Genomic DNA, 10,050 nt, shown 5'->3' with positions numbered 1-10,050 from the left:
CCAGCGCAGCACAGAGCTTTCCCCCCCCCTCCCTCCCCCAACTGAATGAAGAGAGAGATTGGGGGCCCTTTTAACCATCTTTATGTTTGCTTTGTTTTTATTTATTATTTATTAATGTTGAATTTTTAAGGGTGCCCCCCCAAATACACCCCCCCCCCCCCTTTTTGCTCCCCCTCCCACCCCCCCCCCCGAGTGCCGCGCATGCGCACTGGGGTTGGCGGGGAGGGAGGGAGACAAGATGGCGGCGCCCGGCGGAGGGAGCGTGGAGGATGAGGAGGCTGAGCCCGTCTTGGGGCGGTTGGAGGAAGAAGCGCGGCGGAGGCAGGAAAGGCTGCGAGCCTTGCGGCAGAGAGCTATGCAGGTGGGAGGTGGAGGGACGGGGGAGCGGCTGGGCTCCGGGGTACGGCTTGTAGAGGTGGGCCTGGCTGCGGCCTGTAACCAGGGAGGGTGGGGGGAGAAAGGATCTGTCCTGGGGGGCGGTGGGCTCGTATTGTGCCAGGGGAGGCTCAGGTTGGATATTAAGAATAACTTTTTTTTCCTGAAAAGCGGTGATGCTGTGGCACAAGGCTGTCTGGAGAGGCTGTGGGTGCCCCATCCCTGGAGGTGTTCGAGGGCAGGTTGATGGGGCCCTGGTCTGGTATTAAATGTGGAGTTTGGTGGCCCTGCGTGTGGCACAGGGTTGGAACTTAATGATCCATAAGCTCCTTTCCATCCCAAGCCATTCTTTCACAAAATCACAGAATGGCCAGAGTTGGAAGGGACCTCAAGGATCGCGAATCTCCAACCCCCCTGCCATATGCGGGGCCACCAAGCTCCACATTTATTGGAGCACATTATATACCAGACCAGGCTGCCCAGGGCCCCATCCAACCTGGCCTTGGACACCTTCAGGGATGGGGTATCCACGACTTCTCCGGACAGCCTGTTTCAGCACCTCACTACTCTCACAGTTCCCCCTGACATCCAACCTAAATCTTCCCTCCCTCAACTTAAAACCATTTCCCCTCATCCTGCTGTTATCTGCCCTTTCAAGGAGTTGATTCCCCTCCTGTTTGTAGGCTCCCTTTAGGTACTCAAAGGCTGCAATGAGATCACCCTGCTGCCTCCTTTCCTCCAGGCTGAACAAGCCCAGCTCCCTCAGCCTATCTCCGTAGGGGAGGTGCTCCAGTCCCCTGATCATCTTTGCAGCCCTCCTCTGGACCCTCTTTAAGCTTCAGAGAGGTTCCCCAACACCCCCAGCGATACCACCCCATACCCCACGGCACCCACGTGCTTCTCAATGAAGCTCCTCCATTCAAGGGTGGTGCAGAACTGCTGGAAGTCCTCATAGAACGTGGGGCTGCCATTGGTGGGAGGCAACGAGGGCAGGAACTGCTGCAACTGCAGTGTCTCGTAGCACTGGTCCATGAGCGTGCGCACAATGGGCACCAGCCAGGAGAAGGTCTCTTTAGCTATTGAAAGGCTGCCATGAGGTCACCCCGCAGCCTTCTTTTCTTCAAGCTGAACAAGCCCAGCTCCCTCAGCCTGTCTTCACAGGGGAGATGCTCCAGTCCCCTGATCATCTTTGTGGCCTCTTCTGGACCCTCTCAAACAGCTCCCTGTCTTTTTTTGGACTGGGGGCTCCACACTTGGATGCAGTATTCTAGATAGGTCCTCACAACAGTAGAGCAGAATAGAGGGGGACAATCACCTCCCTGTCCCTGCTGGCCACCCCTCTTTTGATGGAGCCCAATGAAACCCATTCTATGATGCTGTGGTTCTATGATTAGCCACTTGTTCCTTGGTAATGGCAGGAAGACCACCAAGTGGTGAAGATACAATAAGGAGGAATGTAAATAAGCTGTTTTGCTGAAGTCTGAGTGAGGCCTGTATACACCCTACTCCAGGAAAGGTAAACCTCAGAAGTGTCAATGCTTTTGCAAGCCTCATAACAGGGAGTCAATTCTGTGATTAACAAGGCTTGCAGAGCTTCTCCCAGGACTCTACCACTGAGCATGGTAGATAAAGCAAGAGGTGATGGCTTCAAGTTATGCCACAGGAGGTTCAGGTTGTGTATGAGGAAAAGTTTCTCAGGAGGAGTGGTGAGGTAATGGAACAAGCTGCCCAGGGAGGTGGTGAAAAGTTGCTGTCCCTGGCAGTGTTCAGGAGATGGCTGGATGAGGAGATACAGTTCAGTTTGTGGTAGCAATGGTAATGGGAGGGCGGTTGGACTAGATGATCTTGCGGGTCGTTTCCAACCTTGTGATTTTATGATTCTAGTTGTGGAGTCACTGTCCCTGGAGATGGATATGTGGTGCTTGGGGAGATTGTTTAGTGACCATAATAATGATTGGTTGACAGTTGGACTAGATAATCTTACTGGTCTTTTCCAGCCTTAATGATTCTGTGATTCTGTAAATAGGACAGGGAGAAATGGAGACCTGGGAGAGCTCCATCAGCAGTGGAGGAACAAGGAGGGAGGAAGGGTGGGTCAGGCACTGGAAGAGGCTTCCCAGTGAAGTGGTAGAGTTGCTGTCACTGGAGGTGGTCAAGAACTGTTGGAAACGTGGCACTGGGGTACATGGCTTGGTGGGGTGGTGTGGATGTGTTGATGATTGGACTTTGAAGAACTTAGGGGTCTTTTCCAGTGTTAATGATTCTTTGATTCTGTGTGCCACTGAGAGCAGGAAGCCATGACACCCTGGGGACAGGTGGACGTGGAGCAGAAGGAAAGAGATGAGGAGAGGGATGATGGAAAATGCTGAGGCAAGGAGGAGGGTTTGGTGTCTAGGAAGAAAAGATGTATTAGCCACTTGTTCATTGGGGTGGCATCAGCAAGAAGAAGACACAAGTGGTGAAGATACAGCGGCTCCTTGTAAAGAGAGCTGTTCATAGAAGGCTTTGTGTTCCATTGTGTGGAAAAGCTTTTGAGTCTGTGGTTTGAGGGTTCAAGTTGTGGAGTGCAGAGGATGGGTAAGCAAGGAGGCTGTGTCGTGTTTAGGGGAAAATGATGGTGTTTGGTGCAGGCGGTTTGTTAGGGTGCTTGGAGTGTAGCTGTGAGTGGTAGTGGGACTGAGGCTGTGTGAGGTGGCCAGGCAGCTTTTAGGAGCGTGGGGGGTAAGGAGGAGAGCAGGGTGAAGGGATGATTGTGGGGAAGGAGTAGTGAGGGAGCTTGGGATAGGAGGGGAAAAGTGGAGATTACAGAGAATGGGTTAAGAGGGCATCCTCAGCGTGAGGAATGGGTTCTGGAATGAAAGGATTTGATAAAAGGGGATGCAAGCAGTGGGGGAGGGGGTGGGATTTGGGGTTCACTGCAGATCAGTGAGGAGTACCAGGGCTTTCTGAGGGGAAAAGATGGTGTGGAGCAACACAGTGCTCTGGAGTGAAGCCTTTTGTCCCTGGATGCAGGGATGGGAGGAGCAGAGAAGCAGGCGTGGTGGGGATGCTTGTGCCATGTTTTTCTTGGTGACCTACCTCTTGTGTGACCAAACCCTCTTGCCGAGCCCCAGTGGTGTCTCTGGGTCTCTGTCCTGTGTGATATCTGTTCTTGTTACTTCAAAATAGGGATTTTTACTGCAGATGAAAGAAGAATGCAGCAAATGGGAGAAACTTGGCAGCCAGTGCCTCAGCGGTGATACCAAGCAAGGCTGCAGTGATTCAGTGTGTCTCTGCAAGCCCTTGTGTTGGTTATTTCTTTTTCTCTCAGGCTACTAAGGTGTGAGCTCTGCTCCCCTTCTGCCACATCATCCTCAATTTGTTGATCAGGGTTAGTCCAGTAATGTGGGAGGGTGTCTATTTCCTTTGGGGTTTGATAGCTCCAATAGAAGCTGTGTGGACAGGCCAGGGGCAAAGTGGGATGCTGCCCTTCTTAGCCTCACTGGGAAGAAAAGCTACTGAAACGAAAGGCTCCTTCCTTTCTTCTGGCAAGTTTAGAGGGAGCAGAGCTTCCTGAGAAATGTATCCTGGTAAATAAGCCCACATTAGGTCATCATGAGTGTGAGCTAAACGGTGACTTCTTGATTTTGCTGACAGGGATCAGCTGGTGGCTGAGAGCCTTCTGAATTATTTCAGAAGAGTCTAAAACAGGTGGCTGCTGCTGCAGCAGGACCAGGGGAGGCAGGATCCACAGGGTGAGCTCCTAACTGCCAGAAGCAGCCTGCTTGCAGCAGAGAGGAGCGAGTTCCTACAGAGGGAAGGTAGACACTTCCTTAGTCACACCGGAGATGTGTTGTGTTTAGTGGCTCTTGGTTGACTTGTCCTGCTGAGTTTATCCAAGCCCTTTAAGTCTCTGCTTACACTTGGCTTTTGCAGCATCCCAAGACAGAGTTCTGCAGTTTAATTTAAAAAAAAAAACCCAACTTCACCTGTTAAACCTATTAGATGAGAGTTTTCACAACTCTCATCTAAAGAGGAGCTGGGATGCTCCTTTTGCAGATCTAATGAGAAACATGAAATAGCTGTTTTGTCTTCATGATCTTATAGCACTGTTCATCTCATCCAGATGCAAATTGGGGTCTGTGGGGTCTGTCTTCATACACAGATATCTCTGAACTGTCTTTATGATATTCCTGTGTATCTTCTTGACTTCAGAGATGCCCCTTTGCTGAGAGGGGCTCTGTGACTGTGTGTGGTGCTCAGCATGTGGGGGCTGTGTTGGTTTGCAGTGCTGGCACACCATTTCCTAGTTTTATTTATCAGGGCATGCCTACTTTTCTTTCCCAGTTCCACCAGCCTCTGTGTAAAAGATCCCACCTCTCCTCACTGCATTCCTTACTGCCCAGGCTGTTTGGCTGCACACGTATGAGTGCTCAGTGCAATCCTGATGTGATTTTTCTGGTTGCTGCTCAGCACTGAGCTGACATTTGCATGGGTTCCCCCTCAGCTGTCCCAGCACCTCCCAAACAGCAAGGCTCATTGGGGGACCCATTCCCTGTGTAAGTGCTGCCAGAATGATATATATATATTTTTACCCCCTGTGCATTGCTGTACATCAGGCTCTGAATTTCACTTGTTGCCTTATTGCTCAGTGATGCGTCCTTGTAAAACCCTTCTGCAAGACTTGAGTTGCTGCTGGATTTCATTGTGAATCATCTTGCCTGCAAGTGCTGTCCTCAAACCACCCGTGCCTTTCCCATGCCTTCTGCAGCCCCCAAACCCTGAAAGGGGAGAAGATGGGAACTGCTGCTGTTCTCCTGCCATGATGGTGCAGTGCTTGGGCTCTCAGGACGGCAGGTGCTGCAATTCACACGTTGCTCGAGGTCAAACAAGGAACTTCTTCCTGTTCTGCTCTGTAAATTACTCAGTGCACTCCATTTTGGCTTGAAGGTGATGCTCATCTTTTCCCAATTAGTGAGGAAATGAATGAGGTAATGACCAAGCGTATCAAAGCCTGATGCATCCTCTTGTGCACTGTGTTTTTTATTTATTGCCAGGAAATGTTCTTTTTACTCCATAAAAATTGGGATTCTTTGGGTTCTGGGCATAATTTCCACGTGAGGCTCGTGTCAGTTGATGTTTGCTTATATAAATGTGATTAAAATAGCACACAAGGTGATGCTGAAGTTCCGGACTAAATGCCCAGCCTTGGCAACAGCAAAGTTTGCAGTTGCAAGGTAATACACAGAATCAGGTACAGCATCAGAGAGGTCATTTCCTTCCTAAATTTAAATTGAATTGGCTTTCAGTCACACGTAATCACATTGTGGCTCTGACTTGTTGGCATACAGAATATTACTTCCTGTTCTGGCAAAGAAATATCGTTTCAAATTGAGTGAAATCTTTACTTTGCAAGCTTTCCTCTTTTTTTTTTTTCTTTTTCTTTTCTCCTCCCTAAGTCAGATCAGAATGTCTCATAGCAGCTGCTCCCAAGTTTCCACATCTGTCTCACCTTCTTGGATGGCAGCAAGGCTTCGTTTGGTACTTTGGAGCCCTTGGATTCTTCCCTGGGTGTCAGGATGTCATGCAGGCTGGCTTTGGGATGATTTAGGAAGGAATCTCAAAGAGTTCTGCCAGCTCTGGGATTGTCCATCCCTGTGTTACACCCAAACAAATCTGAAACAGAGGAAGGCGAAACGAGGGAAAACAAACCCAGCAGCCTTTATCTGCAAGCCTGCAGGAAGCCATGGGAAAAGCTGCTGGGAGTTGTCATGAAGGTAAACTCTGCCTCTGTGCTGGGGAAGAGGAAGCGGGCCGGGAAGTTGTGCAGCACTGAGCAGAGCTGTGCATGTTTTTGCCAGTTTGGAATGTTTGAACAGCTCTCTGAAGCCGGCCAGTTCCACGGTCCAGGCTTGGCTGGGGTTTTCACTGCTGCCTTCAATGAACAGGAAAACCCCACCAAGTTCTTTTTGCTGGGAGCTCTGTGGAAGTCACGCAGTGACGTTGGTCTTTCCCGGCATAAGGTTTTTTGGTTTGGAAGGGAGTGAGAAACGAGCAATGCCAGCTCTTGAGGGGCAGCAGGGGGGGAAATGAAGACTTCTGCTGAATGTAGGTTTGCATTGAACTGGTTTGGCAATGCTCTGTTTGCCTGAGACTTGTGCTGATATCACCTAAAGCTGAGGCTTTATCCTCATATTGTGTAGTAAACCCAGATTATCTGCTGGTTCCTATATCTTTTTTTCTTGCCTAATGGCTGAAAATCAGATTAGAACATTATGTTTCTCAGACTTTTTCCCCTCTTTTTGCTGATTTTTTTGAGCTTTGACCTCACTCTACAGACGTGAAATACAATGGTAAGTAGCTGTTTCTTACCATTAGCCAAGGATCTGTTTTGAAGCAGAACACAAAGAAGCCTGATTTCCTGAACCTCTCTGAATCTGGAAAGCTGAGGATTGTAGCAGTTCCACACCTTAGCATGCAAAAACCAGCAACTTTCTGCTAAACTAGTTGATAATTAACTGCAGTTATTTGTATTTATGAAACGCTTACCCACAGGTTGCCCTTGAAACCAGCACTCTGATGTGTCCACATCTGCTGCTTTGGAGCTAGGTGGACACTGGTGCAGTGTGGAAGGGAACCCATAAGGATCATTGAGTCCAGCTCAAGGGACGGGAGAGGGAAGATCTCAGGCCTCTCTTTTGGCTTGAATACACTCATGCAGTGTCTCAAATGCTTTTACCTTAGGAGTTTAGTTTCAATGAAGTCTATATATAGTTAGTAAAGGATTTGAAGGGCATTTTGCATAGCACCAGCAGAGCAAAGAATTAGTGAAATAAAGAAGCCCACGCGTTATCTCTTGCAAGGAGCCGAGTGCTTTCCCTGCAGCTGCTTATTTTTAGCTGTAGATACTGGAGTGCTGGTGAGCTCTGTCTTGGCTATTGCATGTAACCTGGCTTTGCTCTTCTGTTGGAGCTGTCGAAATAATTCCTGCTTGTTGAAACGAGAGGAAATGCTGTGGCACATTTGCTATTGTGTTCATTTGGGTGGTGAGGGACAGTGCTGAGAGGAAACTTCCTACAACTGCCTTTGTGACACTGTGAACAGAGGTTTCGGCTGCGAGCTGGCTGGGTGAATTGAGCTCCATGGACGTGCTGAGAGATGCTTTGCTCCTCTGCTTTTCTCCACCAGATTTTAGGTTTCATAGTGCTTTTTTCCCCCATGGAAATCCAGCTTGTGGGGTGCAGCGTTTGGCCTCCACGAAGAGCAGGAGGCAGCTGAGTGTGAAGTGCTCAGGCCGAGGCAGCAGGAAGGGGCAGAAAGTCGATAAGCTCCGATTTTCCCTGGTGCTCGTTAATCTTGAGTTACTTTTGCATTGCCATGGTAATGGACAGAGGGTTTTTACATAATTTTTCTCTTTTCATCTCAAGCCATGAAAAAAGGAAAAACGATTAACTGTTCCTTTTCAACACCAACCACGGTGCTGAAAGCTTGGCTCCTTTAATCTGCAGCACAGGAGTCCCAGCTGTGCCTCCTGCTATGGCTTTTTTTTACTGAAGCTTTTGAATGGCTCCTTGGAAATGCTGAGTGACATGGAGCCTCTTTTCATCTCCAGCTGATAGTGGGAGCTCCAGAGGGATGTGCTGCTCTGTGGCACTGGCTTGGAATGTGGCTGGGGAAAACCATGTGTAAACTCTCCTTTGGGGAAATCTCATTTAACATTCAAATAAATGAACTCATCCCTAAATTCCTTGTTCTGTAGGTACTTCAGTTACCCATGAGACAAATCCAGAAGGAAAGCAGTCCTGCCTGCTTTTGCTGAATGTAAACCTACAGCAGTTGCTGCAGGAATTTCCCTTGGCATCTCTTCTTGAAAGAACATGTGTTACTGGGAATGAAGCTTCATAGAATCACAGAATGGCCTGGGTTGAAAAGGAGCACAATGCTCATCCAGTTCCAACCCTCTGCTGTGTGCAGGTCACCAACCAGCAGCCCAGGCTGCCCAGAGCCACATCCAGCCTGGCCTTGAATGCCTGCAGGGATGGGGCATCCACAGCCTCCTTGGGCAACCTGTGCCAGTGCATCACTACCCCCTGGGTGAGTCCTAAGTGTGGTCCTGAGCTCTTAAGTTTTTAAAATGGTGGTTGAATTCAAGGGGGTGTTTGCTGAAAAAGAATAATGTAGTTAAAGGCCGGTTGGAAACTTGTATTTCCATGGAAGTGTTGGATTCCATTTTGGATTCTTTGGGTGCTTCCAAAGCTTTTCTTTCCTTTGACAACTCACAATTTCATTTAGGTGGTTGGTTTTTTTTCCACCTGGGGCTTGATGCTTGTTTTCCCGATGCCCTCTGTTTCAGAAGTACAACAAATGCAAATCTTCTTGCTATTCAGCTGGTCTGGCACAAAGTGGGAGCCTTTCAAGGGTAATGTGTTTTCAGCTGGAAGAAAATGATTTGAAATACAAATGCCGACGGGAAAAGTAACGTATCCGAACTTCAGACAGCCCTTAAGCTGCAGTCATGGCTCAGAAATGAGGCTCCAGAGCTGATCTAAGCAGCAAGTGCATTCCTCAGTGGATTTGGGGCAGCTGCAGAGGACACTTTAATAAGCAATAATCAAGTGACCTTTAGCAGCAAGGCATTTGGAAGGTGTAATCAGGGCTGATAGTGAAAGCAGCGCAGAGATATAAGGCCAGCCAAAAGCTAAGGACAAGCTGAAATAAGAAAATGTTGTAAATATCCAGATTTTACCCACACAGATGGCTCTTTTCAATTTGATCTTGTGCAGCACGTATGACAAGACACACTACTCTTCCTTTTGCCTTTGTTCTTGTCTCTCTTGGGATAGTTATGGCTTTGTGCCTAAAGCTGCAATGCGTGGCAGCTTCAGATTATTCCCACTGCTTTGTGCAAAGCAAGGTGTGGGGGGGAGCAGCAGCAGTGCCTGTAGGGAGATACCTTGGCTCCAGCTATGCATCCTCAGCTGTGCTGCAGGGATCCTGCTTGGGACTGTGGGGAATTTTGTGTGAAGGCACGAAGAGAAGAGGCAAAGAGACCTTTACAGTTGTGGATAGATGCTACCATGGACGTGCAGGCTTTTCTCCTTTTGTGTTTAGCTTTGCAGCTATTAAACTCTTCTCAGGCAGTGTTTGATTATTATTGCAGCTAAACGCCAGGGATCTCCTCTGAGATAATCTCCCATTTAAATGGCCTGCCTGTTCCTATCCTTTCAGAGCAGAATATCTGCTGTCGTGGCACAAGGGAATGCCACTCATTTTCCAGAGGGAGCCATCAGTAAAGTGGTACACTGTATGGAGCAACCTGGCCTGCGAGGTAATGTATGGACTGACCTGAGCAGGGCAGGGGCCTTTCCACTGAGCCCTTGGAAACCAAACAAGTGTGACAACCACAGAGCTGTTATTTTGCTGTCTTGGCCAGAAAGCCTCAAGCAGAGCTTGAAAAGCCAGAGGGAGAAAAACGAGAGCCTTCCCGATGGGACTACAGCATTCAGACTGCATGTGGTGGGGAAGGAAGCACCTCCACCTGCTTTTCTCTTTGCATCCCCACGCTGCTACTAAAGCTTTTGTGGCTGTGTCATGCATCACGTTGAAAAAATCAGCTTGGCTCACACCCAGTCCTTTGTTTCTGTTCAACGTTGCTTTCGGTTTGTGGCTCCCTGCCCCTCCACGCCTGCATGGGCT

The 10,050-nt window shown here is 48.8% G+C and overlaps 1 protein-coding gene across 1 annotated transcript in view; it reads left to right on the top strand.

The window, feature by feature from the left end:
* The first annotated feature begins 209 nt into the window (after positions 1 to 209).
* Positions 210 to 10,050, top strand: part of CCDC12 (coiled-coil domain containing 12) — a 34,526-nt gene continuing 24,685 nt past the window's right edge. The window contains exon 1 of the mRNA XM_052692448.1: positions 210 to 361. Coding sequence (XP_052548408.1) covers positions 239 to 361 — 123 coding nt within the window. The 5' untranslated portion in view covers positions 210 to 238. The remainder of the gene's footprint in view (positions 362 to 10,050) is intronic.

The sequence above is a fragment of the Tympanuchus pallidicinctus genome, unplaced genomic scaffold, assembly GCF_026119805.1.
Source record: "Tympanuchus pallidicinctus isolate F22 unplaced genomic scaffold, pur_lepc_1.0 scaffold3, whole genome shotgun sequence".
NCBI classification, from domain to species: domain Eukaryota; kingdom Metazoa; phylum Chordata; class Aves; order Galliformes; family Phasianidae; genus Tympanuchus; species Tympanuchus pallidicinctus.
The sequence above is the reverse complement of the archived record's forward strand: the minus strand, read 5'-3'. Positions and strand labels throughout refer to the sequence as shown.